We start from the raw sequence: 22,744 nt of genomic DNA on the forward strand, positions 1-22,744 counted from the left end.
TAAAATGTTACATCCTTAGATTTGTAAAATTTATTATGAGTTATTAAATCGATCGATTTCAAAATGATTGTGGCACGCACTATGTAAGCTTGTGCATGCCCTAGTCATTTTCTAGGATACCTTGAAATTGAATTTAAATTTTGATGAAAATATAATGCAAATAAGGTAACAATATGAACCTGAATTGTATGATTTCTGAATGAAGGATGTTCAAAAATAGATTGCTTGTATATATTTACACAATCATAGGTGTCTCCATGCTCAGTCTGCGAAAATCTTATTATTGTTAGACTAAATCTCAAGCTATAAGGAAATGAAAATTGCAATTGCTTTTGCACTAATTTGACATGGAATATTTAGAAGAAATAAAAATTGATATAGAATAATAAGAATTACTTGCACAAGTAAAACTATTAACAAATAAATAATAGATAATACCAAAATACTTTTGCTGGGTTGATCAAGTTGTATTTCTGAAACCAAATCATTGAGATTATTCCCCTTTATCATGGCTCTATTATGGAATGAACCAAAATATGATAAGACATATAAAATAACAAATGCTTTGAAAGCCATGGATCCTTGGACCTTAGTAGTTGAGTTTGCTTTTTAATGTACACTTGTTAATATATATATATATATATATATACACATGAATAGTAAAGGTTTGGATAACCTCGTATAACTTGGGAGAAAATTTATCCTCATCATTTGCATTTATATGGAGTGTAGATTCTAAAAATATATAAGAGGTTATTTACTTACAATATAAATGCCAATGATAAAGATAAAATTTCCCTTAAATTACACAAGGTTATCCAAATCTTTACTGTTCATGTATATTTCATTATTTTGTTTCTCAAAAAGAAGAAAGAAATACGTGTATTTTAATATCATGACTCATACCATCATGCACCTTTGGCATTAGGGTTGTGCATTATCCAGTTCAGGTCGGGTTAAGACCCGACTCGAAATTCAACCTGAAAAAATTGACCCGAAATAACTCTCACCCGAAACTTAACATTCAGTTCGGGTTAGGTCTCTTCTTTTTTCCTTTTTTTTAATAATTTTTTTGTAGCTATAATTCATTATTTTTTTCTTTCCTCCATGAATATAGTTGACAAAGCATGTTTCTTTCCTTAGAAATCCATTTTAGGAATTTGAATCTTAAAAACCAATATGAAAAATATAGGGTTTCAATGAGCTGTTTGAAAAATAATATTGAACTTGCATTGGGAAATTTTATTATCTCCTTTATTTAATTTCTTCCAAATGAGAAAAAAATTCAAATTCAAACGCCCTTGATTTCACTATATTAGAAAGTTTACATAGTGATATTTTTGGATTGTATTGCATCTGAGCATCTTTCTTTTGCATTTTATTTTTGGACCTTTTGATTCAAGATACAAAGATAAGTACATCTCTTTTTTCCCTTCAAAACAGATTTAAATAATACACAACTTAGTCCTATCATTTGGTTGAAATATATTAGTTTTTGATCTAGCCACACCACCTTAAAAAAAAGGGTTGACTAGACTAGCGTATAATAGACACTATGAGAAAAAGAGGCTATTGTGGCGGGTTATGTGCACTGCTATTGGTGTCCACCTTTAGGGGTGAGCACACAGCATTGCTATAGGGCATCAATTAGGCTAGTGTAGAAATCCCCAAAATCTGGGCATGACTCATAGTCACCCTTGAGTTGTTTAAACCCAGTAACCTTAACACTTATGATGGATAGCAAAGACACCCTTCAACTTAGTGCATCAGCAACCTTATTCTCAACTCCCGCCCTATGTTTCACCATAAAGTAGTAGCGTTGCAGAAATTAAACCCAACTACCATGCCTAAAATTTAGCTTCTTTTGGGAATGGAGACAATGCAAAATTTCATAATTAGAGTAGATAATGAATTCTCGAGACATCAGGTAATGGCGCCAATGCCAAAGAGCTTAAATAATGGCATAAAATTCTTTGTCATATGTGGAGTACTTTTGCTTAGCATCATTCAATTTCTCACTAAAATAAGCAATTGGGTGGCGCTCTTGACTAAGTACTCCCCCATACCAATACTTGAGGCATCACATTCCACTTCAAAAGGCTTGGTAAAATTAGGGAGACACATGACAGGTGCCTCAGTCATCTTTTGTTTTACCTCATTGAAAGCTTTAACAGCAGCTTTAGTCTAAACAAACTCCCCTTGTTTCATGCAATCAGTGATGGGGGACATGGTACTAAACCCCTCGATGAATCAGCGATAAAAGGAAGCGAGCCCATGAAAGCTTCGAATTTCATGGATATTTTTGGGCTTGGGCCAATCCATAATCACTTAAACCTTTTGGGGGTCGGCAGAAACTCCCTCAGAGGATACTATGAAACCTAGGAAGACTACTTTATCAGTGAAGAAAGAGCGCTGGAGGTTGCCATATAAACTCTCCTTCCTAAGGGTAGTACAAACTTGAGTTAGGTGGTCTAAGTGTTACTCCCTAACTATAGATGAGGATGTCATCAAAGTACACAACTAAGAATTTCCCCATAAAAGGCTTGAGGACTTGAGTCATCACTCTCATAAAAGTACTAGGAGCATTGGACAATCCAAAAGGCATGACCATTCACTCATATAAACCATCCTTCGACTTGAAGGCAGTTTTCCACTCATCACCAGAACAAACCCAAATTTGATGATAGCCACTTTTCTAGTCTATCTTGGAGAAGATTGTTGCTCCAGCCATCATATCCAACATGTCATCCAATCGAGGGATAGGAAAACGATATTTTATAGTGATCTTGTTGATGGCACGACTATCAACACACACCTTTAAGTTCCATCTTTCTTTGGAGTTAAGAGTGCAGGGATTGCACACGGACTCATGCTTTCACAAACAAAACCCTTCCTAAGTAGTTCTTCTACTTACCTTTACAACTCAGCATACTCTACAGGGCTCATCCTATAATGAGGCAAGTTAGGTGGGATCTCTTCGAGCACAAAATCTATGACGTGTTGTATGTCACGCATGGGTGGTAAATGACCGCACCTTTTCCCTTATCCTCTTTTTCTATTGGGGTGCTATTAGGGTTAACCTTTGGGGGTAAGGCAAGTCTAGATTTGCTACCAAAAGGTTGAAGGTTGGTGGGAACACTCTAGAGCTCAGAACGTTGCCAAAAGATAGATTTGGATGCTAGTTCAAAATTCCTAGCAAGGTCATATGCTTCTCTTAAGGTAGTGACTCCTCGGGTGATAATCTCGCCTAGTAGGTTTGCATTTAAACCTTTCTTGAACCTATTGAGTGTGACAACCTCTTCCTCGACTATTCGAATTTGCCTCTTGAACTCCATGAACTTCTCTATATATTCAGCCACAGGAGCAGTGCCTTGCTTTAGGTGATCTCATTCCTCAAGGAAGGAGCTCCTATAAGTTGGAGGAAGATAATTCCTCGAGAGTGCATGCTTCATCTCAAGTCAAGCCAATCAGTAATGGGGGGTCACGTCGTCACCTAAGGGTTTCCTCATGGTCCTCCCAGAAAAGGTCGACTCTACCAAGTAACTTCATCCTAGCATACCTCACTTTCTTATTCTCAGCCCAATGGTAATAGTCAAAAATTTCTCAATTTGATGTAACTAATCAGTGAAAACCCATGGGTATAGGCAGCCATCAAAGGTGGGTGCTTCTATCTTTTCCTTGGACATCCAATCATCATAATCCCTAAGGCCATTGTGATTATAGTGATCATGTTCAAAGTTTGGAGCCCTATTAAAGTAACCGTGGTTTTTTGCGTAAGCATGTTATCTCCTTGATGGTTAATGGTCTCTCTTTTAGATGCTTCAATTCGCTCTACCCTATCGAGTAAATTATGGACACTTCAAGTAACCAATTCTCAATTTAAATTAAGTTCAAACAAGAGTGCATGTAGAGACTAGATCAATGAATCAAAGAAATAAATTGCAGTCAAGTAGTGACAGTGTTCACAATATTGAGAGAAAGCCTAAATAAAAGTCAATTCCAATAAGCTCCACAATTAATAATGAGAATCAGATATTTCAAAGAAATTGGTTTTTTTTTTTTTTTTTTTGAATTTTTGAATGGGTACTGAAAGAAATAACAAATAATAGAATAGCTTCCTTGAGCACAAAATGGGTAGGCCAATGGAGTATAGTAGGATATGCACATAAAAAATAGAAAGATAATATTTTTTAATGAGACAAAATTGAATCCACCAAAAGAGAGTAAGAATTGTACCCTTGTTAGTGGCCAACATACTGCACTACAGTCACGGGCATGGCTCCTCAAGTGAGTGGGTCTGTTTGGACAAAATGGAACTGTGGGTAAGCAACTTAAGGGCCCAACACATGCAATGGGCTGTCATAGAAACAACACTTTATTTCTTTTCCTTTTGATTTTTTTTAATGAAAATAACAAAAGAAAAAGTCAAACACGATAAACTAAGAGAACAGAAACTCAAAACTGACTAACAAAACTCGAAAGAATTTAAATTGGAAACAGAGGTTGTCTCAACGATAAGGGTCTATGGCCGGCATTGGAGACCAAAGCCTGGTGGCACCGCGAAGGAGGCACGGACAGCGGCGACATGAAACATGGAAGACCAGTGGTTGCTTGTCTCGGGTCTCAACAATGTTAGTTGCTCATCAATCTCAGCAGTGGTGGTCGAGGGTAATGATGGGCTTCGGTGGCTAGTGGCTAATGGGCTTACGTGGGTCACCTTTTTTTTCATTTCTTTTTTTTTTTTTTTTTTTTTTTTTTATGGGTTGTGGGTTCTGTGATTAAAGGCGGGCACAGATGGTGGTCACCGACTTGGGAGGCGTTGCTAGCTTCTCTGTTGGCTTGGGGGTGAAAAACTCATATGGGGCTTGGGGGTATATACGGATTGCAGGGGCTGGTTTTGGCTTGTTCAAGATATCATGGGGAAAAAACTTGAAAGATACTATCATATTTGGCTGGCTTGCTCTTTTGATGGTTTTGCTTTCAAGTGGTTGCTTACGGTTGTGTTGTATGGAACGAAACCCAGCTCTAATACCAAAACTGACGTAGGACAACCACAGTATTTCAATGGAGCAATTAAACAAAGGATAAACCCTAGGAGTCAGCACCTAAGGGTTGCTTGGAGTCAGCACCGAGCAAAATTATAGTCGGCACCAATGTAAAAGAAACTCACATTTTTAATAATTCTCAAAAGTCATCTTACAGTAATCTAAAAAAGTGCATAAATAGCTAACAATAAAATGCATAAAGAAACCTTAATTATTAAATTCTTGGGCTTGCTTAATCTCAAGCCCAATAACTAACAGGCTCCATCCATAAGGCCACAGGTTGGGCCGTCTTCTTTTTACTTCTCCTCCCATACATGTATAATTGGGGGCTTGTATCTTGTGTCTGCACCAAATGCCCTTAGAGCATTTGTTAACATTTCCCTTATTATAATTAAATTATTATACAAATTTGAGATATAATTCATATTAAAGAGGGGTCAGATTAATGGATAATTTTAGAAAAAAATTTAAAATCACTTTTATGGAAATATAAAAATTTCTTAAAAAATGTTTTTTTTTTTTTTTCTTTTCTCATCAAATATTGATACTTACTAATTTCATAGCAATGCTATAGACAAAAAATAAATAAATAAAAATCACAATAGTTGAGTGGACAAGCATTTATTGGTTTTTATCTAGACCTATTACTAACGTCATGTATCACCTACCACTAATGATCTGCCACATCAGTTAGGTATGAAATTTTTTGCATCTACAGACTTTCTCATAATTTTATGGATGAAACTTCATCTCAAAAGACCTCATTTTGATGCCTTGTATGAATAGTCAAGAGATTTGTAACTCAAATTGTTCTTATTTCTTGGTCCTTTTAACAGAGACATTTAAGGTGATAATCCTAAGTGGAACCTTTATATTTAAATATCAATTAAAAAAAATTTATTTAATACTAATGAAATAATCAATCTTAATTTGATGAATTGGAAATTTTATGAATTAATACTAACCAAACTAAGGGTTTGTTTGGATTAAGGGGGGAGGGAGGAGGAGTGGAGGAGAGTAAAGCAGAGTTGGCTGAAAATAGGCTGAACTAACTCTACTCTACTCGCCCTCCCTCCCCCTCAATCCAAACGGACCATAATGTTAATTTCATTTTTTTTTTAAAGAAAATTTTAATTTCATATAGAGATAGAGATTGTTTGATGTGTAGCCATATGAAAGATTAGGTAAGTACTGTTGACAACATGTTGTGTAGAATATTGTCTGACAACAATTACAACATCAAAACAATTTTTTTCCCAAAATAGTTTGGTTTTCAATTGGGTTTAGTTTTTGTTGGTATAATATTTTGGAGACCTTTCTGGAGGTGAGATAAAAATCAACATTGTACAACCTTTTTTTATTTATTTATTTTTAAACACTTATTATCATATAATCTTGAAAAATGCTAAAGGTATTATAAATTTTACCACATAAAGCACATAAATTGATGTAGCAATGAATGTAATATCTCCATCTTCACTCTACAATTTTGGACCTTTTTATAATGCGATAGAGCCTTTATATAAAGGTTGAAATCAATAAAATATTAGGCCTTGAGCTTTCCCTGCATCTAGGGTTCAAACTTACATTAAATAATAATAATAAAAGTGGATGGTTAATATAATATAGTTGACTCCAAACTTATAAGTCTAAGTTTTTGGTTTTAAGTGGTATCCTTATACGTCATATCAAGGCTAAAATGTAAATTGCACAATCTAAGTTTGACTTAAATTTATTTCAATAATTTTGTTAAAAACAAGATACGTCTTGGCCCGTGTGCTTAGTTACAAGTCCCTCAACCGAATTACAACCAATGACAAGTTTCCCATTTCGGCTACCGATGAACTATAGCGTGAAAGACAGGTAATTTATTTTAATTATTACATTTTCAAAGTTTTTGTTTTTCAATTTTTATTATTTTTTATATTTATATTGTGATGAATTGCTCTTAGTTAATTGCGGTTCATTTTTTTTGAACTGTAGGACGAAGAGTCACGATCTAAGTCCAACTGTAAGTAATTCTAAGCTGATTATCTTTTTTTTTTTTAATTGAATTTGTATTTGTTTTTGGTTTGATTGGTTTTAGTATATGTGTGTGTGTTTTACTCATACCCTTTGAGTTGTAGTTTAATGAATTTGCAAAAATACTATTGTGTGTGTATTGAACCCTCTGAATTGTAAAGTAATGGATTTGCAAAAATAGTATTGGCTGTTGACTATTTGTGTGTGCGCGCACATTTGTTAATTGAACCCTTCTAAATCATAGAGTAATAGGTTTGCAAAATTAATATTAGGTGTGCCTGCGTGCAAGTGTGTGTGTTTATTGAACCCTATGAACTGTAGACTAAAGGGTTTGCAAAATTCATTTGGCTCAATGTTTGTACTCTGTATGCATGCGTTAATTAAACTGTCTGAATTGTAGAGTAACAGGTTTACAGACTTAATATTGTGTATTTGTATGTGTGTGTGTGTTAATTGAACCCTTTGAATTATAGATAATCAATTTGCAGAATCAATATTGGATTGTTGTACTCTGACGCAGTGTACATGTGTGTATTAGTGTGTATGCATGTTAATTGAACCCTCTGAATTCTAGACTAATTGGCTTGTAGAATTAATATTGGGTGTCTTTTATGTTGAAATTATTGGCTCTGCTGAAGTGTAGACCAATGGGTGTGAAAAATTGATGTGATTCATTGATTTTGTTGCAGTAAAAGGTCCTCCAATGCAGAGGAAGCCTTTAAAACATAGGGATTATGAAGCGGGCCTTCAATGTCGGTTGGGAAAAACTTAAGTGTGTTGCTTTGTCCCTGTTTCTTTTCTAGAATTGTTTTTCTTCTTGAATGTGTGCTTAGGCCATTTTGCTTGTAAGTTGTACTCTTTGGTTGACTAGTTCTTTTATGAGCAGTTCAATTTGTGGGATGTTTATGACCTTGTTTCCAATTATGTGGATGACATTGAAATTCATTGCCTAATTTTTAGGAGTACAATCAATTTTCATAAGTAATACTTAGAAGTGAGTTATAAAAGTTTTCCTAGTGTGCATGTTGTCAAGTGACATGATTAATCTATATAATGCAAGTAGGTGTGTTACATATACAACTATATTGGGAAAAAAATAAAAATAAAAATCAGATATATTCCTGCCTTTGTTGGTTTTATTCAAATTTGAAGGTCCCACATTAGTATATATGAAGCAAGAAGTAGGGAAGTAGATGTACTATAAGACATAAAATCAAATTAGAAAATTTCAACCATGAATGTAGATAGGAAAGTATCCTTGTTCTAAAAACCTCTCAAGTGAACATTTTTACACATGCCTTTTTACACTTGCTAAATGTAGCGGATAGTTCCACGATTCATGAGTGTTTTCAAGTGTTTGCACTGTTTTCAAGTGTTCCAAGCTTAGGGATTTTTGCGAGCCCAATTCAACCCAATTTCCAGTGTTCTCATTGTCACAGGTAATTGGTTGTAGCAACGAGCATTGGACTGACCAATCAAGTACCATGATGCTTGTTGGAAACTAGCTGATCAAGTACCATGATGCTTGCTGACAATTTTTTGTGATGTAAAAAATCCTTGAGGGTTATGCATTTTGTGATGTAAAAATCTTTTGTTGGGAACTTGTTTTGTTTATGTTAATTATTTGGGCAATGCAATCTTTTGGCAATGAACTTGTTTTGTTTGCTGGCAATTGGTTGGGAACTGTTGAGTGTTGGCAATTGTTTTGTTGGTTGCAATTGGTTGCATCTGTTAAGTGTTGGCCATTGTTCTGGGCAGGAATTATAGATTTTACAAGAAAAAAGAAAAGGTAAAAAAAAAAAAAAAAACCTATATACGCGTTTTTAGAAACGCAGCTATAGAAAAACCCAATGCACGAGTTTATAGTCGCGTTTCTAAACGCAGCCCAAAGATGGTCTATAGCCGCATTTTAAAAACACAGCTTTAGGTCCAGGCTATAACTGCATTTTAAACGCAGCCCAAAGCAGATCTGTAGCCTCATTTTGTATAAGTCTCAGCCTATAGTAGGTGGAAAAATGCAGCTATAGGGGGACCTGTGGCCACGTCTACAAATGCGGCTATAGCCTATAGTTGCGTTTTTAGGGTCTATAACTGTGTTTTTGAAACGTGGCTAAAGCCTGCACTTTTAAGGAATAATTTTTTTATGTGGCTTGAAGCCATTAGAAAATACATTTAGACTTAAACAATGAGGGTAGTTGATTGTAGGGATAATGTAGAGCATGGAATGCAATTTTTGATGTGCATTATATATATAAATATATATATATATATTTATATATCTGTTGTTTGATTTTCCTTCCTCACATAATAGAGAAGTTTTCCATTTACAGCATCAATATGGAGGATTTAATAGCAGTAGGAGTGGAGAATGGAAATGCTGAGTTATACCCTTGCAAATATAGTGTGGTTCGCAAAGATCATTGTTATTGTGGAGAGATTAAAGTTGGTGTCACTTTCACCCAAAAGGTATTTTTGAATCTTATATATGAGATATGAGCTGGTCGCTTCGTTCATTACAATGAGAATAGTAAACAATATAGTGCTGTATATATGCACCTTCTCCTCTTGAAAGAATAGAGTGAAGGGTGAGGTTTTCATTTCAAGGCCTATTGAATGAGTGTCTATTAACTTAGAAAAGTGTGTTTAGGTACAGTTCAAATCAATTGAGAAATATAAGGTATAATTGTTAAGGAACTATATCTATGTTTTGCTGAATTATGATATTGTAGCTCTACCACTAAATTACATATTTACTTCTAAGATGTATGCTACTCATATACTTATAATAAATAGTGATAAATACACACACACACACTTCTAATAAATAAAATCTCTCTCTCTCTCTCTCTCTCTCTCTCTATTTTGACGAAAAGTGCTGTTAATTATGTTTTTGCTTGAGATTGAAATGGTTGGTGCATGGAGTGATAAATGGTGCATTGGGTTCCATAAGCCAAAGGAATACATGACATCTTAATTACAATTTCTTGTTTGAGTAATGTGGTTTTTCATTTTTTAAATATTGTAGGTAGAAGAGGAATATCATGGAGAAGAGTTGGGAGGATGGAAGTGAAGCTACGATGGCTAGTTTATCAAATATAGTTTGGTGATTTAATTGTGTCTTAATTGGATTTGTATGTAATTTGGGATAAGGGTAACATGGGTCTGGTTTAGAGCTTTTGGAATATTTCTCTGACTAAAAATATTTTTTAACTTTCTCAACAATTGATTTTCTAGGAACTAAAATAAAATAAAATAAAAAATCAAGGACAAAAAAAAAAAAAAAAAAACCCACAAAGAAAGGAACAAAAATTCAAATTTTGCCATTATTATATTAAGCACGAAATGTAATGCAATAGCCACAAACTATTGATGTGACAAGCTTTTTATTGGTTTTTATCAACGTGCACCATGATAACAATAATCTCGTATGCCACCTTTTCCGCCAAAACAAAAGGTATATTCTATTGTGTCGTCTTTGTATGATTCATCCCCTTCAAGGAAACAACGAGACTCGGCAGTTTGAATATTATTTGGCGAGCGAACTAGTCGATTATTGGCATCTATATATTGTACATTAGTCATGTAAGCAGTTCGCTGATATATTCCATTATCAAATTTTCCACTACCCATTTGAGGGCTAGCATTATCATTTGGCCCAGTGAAAACATAGCCTCCCCATTTCAATGTGTCAGCTCCTGAATTTAACTCAAAAAATAGTTCGTCTGGAAAATATCCAATTGGATCAAGTTCAGTATTAAAATACACCCACCATTTTCCAGTTCTAGGTGAAGCTGCTCCATCCTATTGTTATCATTTAACCAAATACAATAAAAAGGAAAAGGGAAAAAATGGAAATCAGAAGTCATGCAAAAAAATTATTTGATAAACTAAATTTCTAGTTGTAAACATGCATTCAAATCCTATGTTAAAAAAGAAAAGAGAAAAAAGAAGTAATTATTACCCAAATCATGGAGAAAGACAGAACCACTTGATCAGCGGTACCGTAATCAGAGACCTTCTCTATAACACTTCCAACTGGTACTTTGGTATTAGTTTGTACGAACCCCAAGCAAGCAAGATTATGACAATGTGGAACTCTTTTGTTCTAGTCCATGTATAGTGTGAAATTCAAATTAAGTTAGTACTATGTATTTGTGCCCCAAAAAAAGAAAAAAAAAATCATCCTGCCAAGAACCTTAAATCTATTTAAAGATAAAAAGTACTTACAGTCATTTGAAAAAACCAATGGGTGCGTGTATCACCATACACGTTTGGGTTTACCTGAACAATATCAGAAATTATAAATAAAGTTGAAGCATATGTTGTAATTCAACTATACAAAAATAGGCAAGAGTCTTGTAGTTTACCTAGAAAAAAAATTTAAGAACTTCTCTTTCATTGTAACTATGGAATTTATTGGTTAAAAAAAAAAGTATACTTTTCAAAAAAATTTAAAAATTAATCGAACAATTATATCTCTTCCTTAATACTTACAGTCCACCCAAGTTGTATTTGTTCGAAGTCAGTTCCAAACGTTGCTTCAACTGAGATTGCAACTGAACTATATTGGAAAGGTCCACTAACACTTGGATTCCATACACTCATTTTGGCTCCAATCGATTGATACTTTTTGTCTGGGGTTGTTTTTGTAAATATTCCTGCAAACTATGAGGATGAATTCTGTTGAAGTTAAGAAGCCTTTAATTGTATTACAAAAAGGAGAAAAAAAAAAAAGAAAAAAAAAAAAAAGACAAAGTCTAGTTACAAAATTGGTTATAGCTAAATTTTGTCCCCAAAAAAAAAAGAAAAGAAAAAGAAAAAAAAAAAAGAGGCATGACCAACATTAAGTAAAGAAAAACCTTATCTCACTTACTTCTATATAAGCATCCAATGGATCAAATGAAGAAAACAGAGACTTATTGAAATTTGATACATCATTAGGTAGATCTTTGTCTGCGACTCTTAGAATAGGGACGGTGCCTTTTGGGCACGCTTCATTTAACTCTATCTTTGCATATTGGACACCAAGCGGCAGCTTCTTGGGTTGCATTTTGGCTGCTAGTTTTCTTATTTTATTGCTAGGTCTCATCTGTTAAGTATTTTGTATACTTCAGTAAAAAAACATATCATTTCAAACGAAATATTAAAAAATAAGCATCCAAGTTGTTAAACTAGCATCAAATTTCTATATATATATATATATAAAAAAAATAAAAAAAATAAGTTGATTTCACTTTTTTTTTCTCTAAAACACTCTATTCCACTGTCTAGTATATATGCAACCAACGAAAAACATCTTCTTTTTATTATTTATCTATTTTTATTTTATATATATATATATATATATGTTCCTTTTTTGTACATTTGTTATTGGGTAATGTTTTCTGGCAAAGAGAAAAAGAGAATTTGATACGGAATTTCCACATGTCCGGGGCCAAACTGTAAGGAATAGGATCTTCTAAATTTCAAATACAATGGAGAAGAATCATTTGATGGTTAATATTTCATTTCCTAAATTTGATAATCTACAAAGTTTCACACCATTTAAAATTTAAATAAAATGTTACATCCTTAGATTTGTAAAATTTATTATGAGTTATTAAATCGATCGATTTCAAAATGATTGTGGCACACACTATGTAAGCTTGTGCATGCCCTAGTCATTTTCTAGGATACCTTGAAATTGAATTTAAATTTTGATGAAAATATAATGCAAATAAGGTAACAATATGAACCTGAATTGTATGATTTCTGAATGAAGGATGTTCAAAAATAGATTGCTTGTATATATTTACACAATCATAGGTGTCTCCATGCTCAGTCTGCGAAAATCTTATTATTGTTAGACTAAATCTCAAGCTATAAGGAAATGAAAATTGCAATTGCTTTTGCACTAATTTGACATGGAATATTTAGAAGAAATAAAAATTGATATAGAATAATAAGAATTACTTGCACAAGTAAAACTATTAACAAATAAATAATAGATAATACCAAAATACTTTTGCTGGGTTGATCAAGTTGTATTTCTGAAACCAAATCATTGAGATTATTCCCCTTTATCATGGCTCTATTATGGAATGAACTAAAATATGATAAGACATATAAAATAACAAATGCTTTGAAAGCCATGGATCCTTGGACCTTAGTAGTTGAGTTTGCTTTTTAATGTACACTTGTTAATATATATATATATATATATATATATATACACATGAATGGTAAAGGTTTGGATAACCTCGTATAACTTGGGAGAAAATTTATCCTCATCATTTGCATTTATATGGAGTGTAGATTCTAAAAATATATAAGAGGTTATTTACTTACAATATAAATGCCAGTGATAAAGATAAAATTTCCCTTAAATTACACAAGGTTATCCAAATCTTTACTGTTCATGTATATTTCATTATTTTGTTTCTCAAAAAGAAGAAAGAAATACGTGTATTTTAATATCATGACTCATACCATCATGCACCTTTGGCATTAGGGTTGTGCATTATCCAGTTCAGGTCGGGTTAAGACCCGACTCGAAATTCAACCTGAAAAAATTGACCCGAAATAACTCTCACCCGAAACTTAACATTCAGTTCGGGTTAGGTCTCTTCTTTTTTCCTTTTTTTTAATAATTTTTTTGTAGCTATAATTCATTATTTTTTTCTTTCCTCCATGAATATAGTTGACAAAGCATGTTTCTTTCCTTAGAAATCCATTTTAGGAATTTGAATCTTAAAAACCAATATGAAAAATATAGGGTTTCAATGAGCTGTTTGAAAAATAATATTGAACTTGCATTGGGAAATTTTATTATCTCCTTTATTTAATTTCTTCCAAATGAGAAAAAAATTCAAATTCAAACGCCCTTGATTTCACTATATTAGAAAGTTTACATAGTGATATTTTTGGATTGTATTGCATCTGAGCATCTTTCTTTTGCATTTTATTTTTGGACCTTTTGATTCAAGATACAAAGATAAGTACATGTCTTTTTTCCCTTCAAAACAGATTTAAATAATACACAACTTAGTCCTATCATTTGGTTGAAATATATTAGTTTTTGATCTAGCCACACCACCTTAAAAAAAAGGGTTGACTAGACTAGCGTATAATAGACACTATGAGAAAAAGAGGCTATTGTGGCGGGTTATGTGCACTGCTATTGGTGTCCACCTTTAGGGGTGAGCACACAGCATTGCTATAGGGCATCAATTAAAATAGACTAATTGCACTTGTAGTGGCGGGCGAGAACCGCCGTTATATGTGACAACCTTTAGTAACTATAAGGTTATCTATCTATTGTTTATAAATTTGTGTTAGTTGTGCGGACCTAACACAAAGTCCATACTTACATCCTGCCACGGGCGATCTGGCACAGGTAGAGTCATGTATAGGCCAGTGTTTTGCTTGCGATGTTTGGTTAGTTAACATGTACGACACTGACCAACTATCTTCGCAATGCCCCTCTTCAGACCAGGCTAATAGAATTGATGTTCCACTTCCTCAATTGTTTTGTCTCAGCTAAAATGACCTACAAGGCCTTCCGCATGTATCTCCTAAACTAGGAAATCTCTCACTGAAAACTGAGGGATACATAACTTGTTGGCTTTGAACAAGTAACCATCTTGAAGGGTATAATCATCTAGGATTGGCCATAGGGCATTACTTAGGCTAGTGTAGAAATCCCCAAAATCTGGGCATGACTCATAGTCACCCTTGAGTTGTTTAAACCCAGTAACCTTAACACTTATGATGGATAGCAAAGACACCCTTCAACTTAGTGCATCAGCAACCTTATTCTCAACTCCCGCCCTATGTTTCACCATAAAGTAGTAGCGTTGCAGAAATTAAACCCAACTACCATGCCTAAAATTTAGCTTCTTTTGGGAATGGAGACAATGCAAAATTTCATAATTAGAGTAGATAATGAATTCTCGAGACATCAGGTAATGGCGCCAATGCCAAAGAGCTTAAATAATGGCATAAAATTCTTTGTCATATGTGGAGTACTTTTGCTTAGCATCATTCAATTTCTCACTAAAATAAGCAATTGGGTGGCGCTCTTGACTAAGTACTCACCCATACCAATACTTGAGGCATCACATTCCACTTCAAAAGGCTTGGTAAAATTAGGGAGACACATGACAGGTGCCTCAGTCATCTTTTGTTTTACCTCATTGAAAGCTTTAACAGCAGCTTTAGTCTAAACAAACTCCCCTTGTTTCATGCAATCAGTGATGGGGGACATGGTACTAAACCCCTCGATGAATCAGCGATAAAAGGAAGCGAGCCCATGAAAGCTTCGAATTTCATGGATATTTTTGGGCTTGGGCCAATCCATAATCACTTAAACCTTTTGGGGGTCGGCAGAAACTCCCTCAGAGTATACTATGAAACCTAGGAAGACTACTTTATCAGTGAAGAAAGAGCGCTTGAGGTTGCCATATAACCTCTCCTTCCTAAGGGTAGTACAAACTTGAGTTAGGTGGTCTAAGTGTTACTCCCTAACTATAGATGAGGATGTTATCAAAGTACACAACTAAGAATTTCCCCATAAAAGGCTTGAGGACTTGAGTCATCACTCTCATAAAAGTACTAGGAGCATTGGACAATCCAAAAGGCATGACCATTCACTCATATAAACCATCCTTCGACTTGAAGGCAGTTTTCCACTCATCACCAGAACAAACCCAAATTTGACGATAGCCACTTTTCTAGTCTATCTTGGAGAAGATTGTTGCTCCAGCCATCATATCCAACATGTCATCCAATCGAGGGATAGGAAAACGATATTTTATAGTGATCTTGTTGATGGCACGACTATCAACACACACCTTTAAGTTCCATCTTTCTTTGGAGTTAAGAGTGCAGGGATTGCACACGGACTCATGCTTTCACAAACAAAACCCTTCCTAAGTAGTTCTTCTACTTACCTTTACAACTCAGCATACTCTACAGGGCTTATCCTATAATGAGGCAAGTTAGGTGGGATCTCTTCGAGCACAAAATCTATGGCGTGTTGTATGTCACGCATGGGTGGTAAATGACCGCACCTTTTCCCTTATCCTCTTTTTCTATTGGGGTGCTATTAGGGTTAACCTTTGGGGGTAAGGCAAGTCTAGATTTGCTACCAAAAGGTTGAAGGTTGGTGGGAACACTCTAGAGCTCAGAACGTTGCCAAAAGATAGATTTGGATGCTAGTTCAAAATTCCTAGCAAGGTCATATGCTTCTCTTAAGGTAGTGACTCCTCGGGTGGTAATCTCGCCTAGTAGGTTTGCATTTAAACCTTTCTTGAACCTATTGAGTGTGACAACCTCTTCCTCAACTATTCGAATTTGCCTCTTGAACTCCATGAACTTCTCTATATATTCAGCCACAGGAGCAGTGCCTTGCTTTAGGTGATCTCATTCCTCAAGGAAGGAGCTCCTATAAGTTGGAGGAAGATAATTCCTCGAGAGTGCATGCTTCATCTCAAGTCAAGCCAATCAGTAATGGGAGGTCACGTCGTCACCTAAGGGTTTCCTCATGGTCCTCCCAGAAAAGGTCGACTCTACCAATTAACTTCATCCTAGCATACCTCACTTTCTTATTCTCAGCCCAATGGTAATAGTCAAAAATTTCTCAATTTGATGTAACTAATCAGTGAAAACCCATGGGTATAGGCAGCCATCAAAGGTGGGTGCTTCTATCTTTTCCTTGGGCATCCAATCATCATAATCCCTAAGGCCATTGTGATTATAGTGATCATGTTCAAAGTTTGGAGCCCTATTAAAGTAACCGTGGTTTTTTGCGTAAGCATGTTATCTCCTTGATGGTTAATGGTCTCTCTTTTAGATGCTTCAATTCGCTCTACCCTATCGAGTAAATTATGGACACTTCAAGTAACCAATTCTCAATTTAAATTAAGTTCAAACAAGAGTGCATGTAGAGACTAGATCAATGAATCAAAGAAATAAATTGCAGTCAAGTAGTGACAGTGTTCACAATATTGAGAGAAAGCCTAAATAAAAGTCAATTCCAATAAGCTCCACAATTAATAATGAGAAACAGATATTTCAAAGAAATTGGTTTTTTTTTTTTTTTTTTTTGAATTTTTGAATGGGTACTGAAAGAAATAACAAATAATAGAATAGCTTCCTTGAGCACAAAATGGGTAGGCCAATGGAGTATAGTAGGATATGCACATAAAAAATAGAAAGATAATATTTTTTAATGAGACAAAATTGAATCCACCAAAAGAGAGTAAGAATTGTACCCTTGTTAGTGGCCAACATACTGCACTACAGTCACGGGCATGGCTCCTCAAGTGAGTGGGTCTGTTTGGACAAAATGGAACTGTGGGTAAGCAACTTAAGGGCCCAACACATGCAATGGGCTGTCATAGAAACAACACTTTATTTCTTTTCCTTTTGATTTTTTTTAATGAAAATAACAAAAGAAAAAGTCAAACACGATAAACTAAGAGAACAGAAACTCAAAACTGACTAACAAAACTCGAAAGAATTTAAATTGGAAACAGAGGTTGTCTCAACGATAAGGGTCTATGGCCGGCATTGGAGACCAAAGCCTGGTGGCACCGCGAAGGAGGCACGGACAGCGGCGACATGAAACATGGAAGACCAGTGGTTGCTTGTCTCGGGTCTCAACAATGTTAGTTGCTCATCAATCTCAGCAGTGGTGGTCGAGGGTAATGATGGGCTTCGGTGGCTAGTGGCTAATGGGCTTACATGGGTCACCTTTTTTTTCATTTCTTTTTTTTTTTTTTTTTTTTTTTTTTTTGGGTTGTGGGTTCTGTGATTAAAGGCGGGCACAGATGGTGGTCACCGACTTGGGAGGCGTTGCTAGCTTCTCTGTTGGCTTGGGGGTGAAAAACTCATATGGGGCTTGGGGGTATATACGGATTGCAGGGGCTGGTTTTGGCTTGTTCAAGATATCATGGGGAAAAAACTTGAAAGATACTATCATATTTGGCTGGCTTGCTCTTTTGATGGTTTTGCTTTCAAGTGGTTGCTTACGGTTGTGTTGTATGGAACGAAACCCAGCTCTAATACCAAAACTGACGTAGGACAACCACAGTATTTCAATGGAGCAATTAAACAAAGGATAAACCCTAGGAGTCAGCACCTAAGGGTTGCTTGGAGTCAGCACCGAGCAAAATTATAGTCGGCACCAATGTAAAAGAAACTCACATTTTTAATAATTCTCAAAAGTCATCTTACAGTAATCTAAAAAAGTGCATAAATAGCTAACAATAAAATGCATAAAGAAACCTTAATTATTAAATTCTTGGGCTTGCTTAATCTCAAGCCCAATAACTAACAGGCTCCATCCATAAGGCCACAGGTTGGGCCGTCTTCTTTTTACTTCTCCTCCCATACATGTATAATTGGGGGCTTGTATCTTGTGTCTGCACCAAATGCCCTTAGAGCATTTGTTAACATTTCCCTTATTATAATTAAATTATTATACAAATTTGAGATATAATTCATATTAAAGAGGGGTCAGATTAATGGATAATTTTAGAAAAAAATTTAAAATCACTTTTATGGAAATATAAAAATTTCTTAAAAAATGTTTTTTTTTTTTTTTCTTTTCTCATCAAATATTGATACTTACTAATTTCATAGCAATGCTATAGACAAAAAATAAATAAATAAAAATCACAATAGTTGAGTGGACAAGCATTTATTGGTTTTTATCTAGACCTATTACTAACGTCATGTATCACCTACCACTAATGATCTGCCACATCAGTTAGGTATGAAATTTTTTGCATCTACAGACTTTCTCATAATTTTATGGATGAAACTTCATCTCAAAAGACCTCATTTTGATGCCTTGTATGAATAGTCAAGAGATTTGTAACTCAAATTGTTCTTATTTCTTGGTCCTTTTAACAGAGACATTTAAGGTGATAATCCTAAGTGGAACCTTTATATTTAAATATCAATTAAAAAAAATTTATTTAATACTAATGAAATAATCAATCTTAATTTGATGAATTGGAAATTTTATGAATTAATACTAACCAAACTAAGGGTTTGTTTGGATTAAGGGGGGAGGGAGGAGGAGTGGAGGAGAGTAAAGCAGAGTTGGCTGAAAATAGGCTGAACTAACTCTACTCTACTCGCCCTCCCTCCCCCTCAATCCAAACGGACCATAATGTTAATTTCATTTTTTTTTTAAAGAAAATTTTAATTTCATATAGAGATAGAGATTGTTTGATGTGTAGCCATATGAAAGATTAGGTAAGTACTGTTGACAACATGTTGTGTAGAATATTGTCTGACAACAATTACAACATCAAAACAATTTTTTTCCCAAAATAGTTTGGTTTTCAATTGGGTTTAGTTTTTGTTGGTATAATATTTTGGAGACCTTTCTGGAGGTGAGATAAAAATCAACATTGTACAACCTTTTTTTATTTATTTATTTTTAAACACTTATTATCATATAATCTTGAAAAATGCTAAAGGTATTATAAATTTTACCACATAAAGCACATAAATTGATGTAGCAATGAATGTAATATCTCCATCTTCACTCTACAATTTTGGACCTTTTTATAATGCGATAGAGCCTTTATATAAAGGTTGAAATCAATAAAATATTAGGCCTTGAGCTTTCCCTGCATCTAGGGTTCAAACTTACATTAAATAATAATAATAAAAGTGGATGGTTAATATAATATAGTTGACTCCAAACTTATAAGTCTAAGTTTTTGGTTTTAAGTGGTATCCTTATACGTCATATCAAGGCTAAAATGTAAATTGCACAATCTAAGTTTGACTTAAATTTATTTCAATAATTTTGTTAAAAACAAGATACGTCTTGGCCCGTGTGCTTAGTTACAAGTCCCTCAACCGAATTACAACCAATGACAAGTTTCCCATTTCGGCTACCGATGAACTATAGCGTGAAAGACAGGTAATTTATTTTAATTATTACATTTTCAAAGTTTTTGTTTTTCAATTTTTATTATTTTTTATATTTATATTGTGATGAATTGCTCTTAGTTAATTGCGGTTCATTTTTTTTGAACTGTAGGACGAAGAGTCACGATCTAAGTCCAACTGTAAGTAATTCTAAGCTGATTATCTTTTTTTTTTTTAATTGAATTTGTATTTGTTTTTGGTTTGATTGGTTTTAGTATATGTGTGTGTGTTTTACTCATACCCTTTGAGTTGTAGTTTAATGAATTTGCAAAAATACTATTGTGTGTGTATTGAACCCTCTGAATTGTAAAGTAATGGATTTGCAAAAATAGTATTGGCTGTTGACTATTTGTGTGTGCGCGCACATTTGTTAATTGAACCCTTCTAAATCATAGAGTAATAGGTTTGCAAAATTAATATTAGGTGTGCCTGCGTGCAAGTGTGTGTGTTTATTGAACCCTATGAACTGTAGACTAAAGGGTTTGCAAAATTCATTTGGCTCAATGTTTGTACTCTGTATGCATGCGTTAATTAAACTGTCTGAATTGTAGAGTAACAGGTTTACAGACTTAATATTGTGTATTTGTATGTGTGTGTGTGTTAATTGAACCCTTTGAATTATAGATAATCAATTTGCAGAATCAATATTGGATTGTTGTACTCTGACGCAGTGTACATGTGTGTATTAGTGTGTATGCATGTTAATTGAACCCTCTGAATTCTAGACTAATTGGCTTGTAGAATTAATATTGGGTGTCTTTTATGTTGAAATTATTGGCTCTGCTGAAGTGTAGACCAATGGGTGTGAAAAATTGATGTGATTCATTGATTTTGTTGCAGTAAAAGGTCCTCCAATGCAGAGGAAGCCTTTAAAACATAGGGATTATGAAGCGGGCCTTCAATGTCGGTTGGGAAAAACTTAAGTGTGTTGCTTTGTCCCTGTTTCTTTTCTAGAATTGTTTTTCTTCTTGAATGTGTGCTTAGGCCATTTTGCTTGTAAGTTGTACTCTTTGGTTGACTAGTTCTTTTATGAGCAGTTCAATTTGTGGGATGTTTATGACCTTGTTTCCAATTATGTGGATGACATTGAAATTCATTGCCTAATTTTTAGGAGTACAATCAATTTTCATAAGTAATACTTAGAAGTGAGTTATAAAAGTTTTCCTAGTGTGCATGTTGTCAAGTGACATGATTAATCTATATAATGCAAGTAGGTGTGTTACATATACAACTATATTGGGAAAAAAATAAAAATAAAAATCAGATATATTCCTGCCTTTGTTGGTTTTATTCAAATTTGAAGGTCCCACATTAGTATATATGAAGCAAGAAGTAGGGAAGTAGATGTACTATAAGACATAAAATCAAATTAGAAAATTTCAACCATGAATGTAGATAGGAAAGTATCCTTGTTCTAAAAACCTCTCAAGTGAACATTTTTACACATGCCTTTTTACACTTGCTAAATGTAGCGGATAGTTCCACGATTCATGAGTGTTTTCAAGTGTTTGCACTGTTTTCAAGTGTTCCAAGCTTAGGGATTTTTGCGAGCCCAATTCAACCCAATTTCCAGTGTTCTCATTGTCACAGGTAATTGGTTGTAGCAACGAGCATTGGACTGACCAATCAAGTACCATGATGCTTGTTGGAAACTAGCTGATCAAGTACCATGATGCTTGCTGACAATTTTTTGTGATGTAAAAAATCCTTGAGGGTTATGCATTTTGTGATGTAAAAATCTTTTGTTGGGAACTTGTTTTGTTTATGTTAATTATTTGGGCAATGCAATCTTTTGGCAATGAACTTGTTTTGTTTGCTGGCAATTGGTTGGGAACTGTTGAGTGTTGGCAATTGTTTTGTTGGTTGCAATTGGTTGCATCTGTTAAGTGTTGGCCATTGTTCTGGGCAGGAATTATAGATTTTACAAGAAAAAAGAAAAGGTAAAAAAAAAAAAAAAAACCTATATACGCGTTTTTAGAAACGCAGCTATAGAAAAACCCAATGCACGAGTTTATAGTCGCGTTTCTAAACGCAGCCCAAAGATGGTCTATAGCCGCATTTTAAAAACACAGCTTTAGGTCCAGGCTATAACTGCATTTTAAACGCAGCCCAAAGCAGATCTGTAGCCTCATTTTGTATAAGTCTCAGCCTATAGTAGGTGGAAAAATGCAGCTATAGGGGGACCTGTGGCCACGTCTACAAATGCGGCTATAGCCTATAGTTGCGTTTTTAGGGTCTATAACTGTGTTTTTGAAACGTGGCTAAAGCCTGCACTTTTAAGGAATAATTTTTTTATGTGGCTTGAAGCCATTAGAAAATACATTTAGACTTAAACAATGAGGGTAGTTGATTGTAGGGATAATGTAGAGCATGGAATGCAATTTTTGATGTGCATTATATATATAAATATATATATATATATATATTTATATATCTGTTGTTTGATTTTCCTTCCTCACATAATAGAGAAGTTTTCCATTTACAGCATCAATATGGAGGATTTAATAGCAGTAGGAGTGGAGAATGGAAATGCTGAGTTATACCCTTGCAAATATAGTGTGGTTCGCAAAGATCATTGTTATTGTGGAGAGATTAAAGTTGGTGTCACTTTCACCCAAAAGGTATTTTTGAATCTTATATATGAGATATGAGCTGGTCGCTTCGTTCATTACAATGAGAATAGTAAACAATATAGTGCTGTATATATGCACCTTCTCCTCTTGAAAGAATAGAGTGAAGGGTGA

The 22,744-nt window shown here is 34.4% G+C and overlaps 1 protein-coding gene across 1 annotated transcript; it reads right to left on the minus strand.

The window, feature by feature from the left end:
• Positions 1 to 10,463: 10,463 nt before the first annotated feature.
• On the minus strand, positions 10,464 to 11,672 carry LOC126728428 (uncharacterized). Its single transcript, XM_050434249.1, has 4 exons — positions 11,562 to 11,672; positions 11,295 to 11,348; positions 11,029 to 11,172; positions 10,464 to 10,868 (listed from the first exon to the last, which is right to left on the minus strand). The coding sequence occupies exons 1-4, from the start codon at positions 11,670 to 11,672 to the stop codon at positions 10,464 to 10,466; spliced, it is 714 nt and encodes a 237-aa protein (XP_050290206.1).
• Positions 11,673 to 22,744: the final 11,072 nt, after the last annotated feature.

This window comes from Quercus robur, chromosome 5 (assembly GCF_932294415.1).
Source record: "Quercus robur chromosome 5, dhQueRobu3.1, whole genome shotgun sequence".
NCBI lineage: Eukaryota > Viridiplantae > Streptophyta > Magnoliopsida > Fagales > Fagaceae > Quercus > Quercus robur.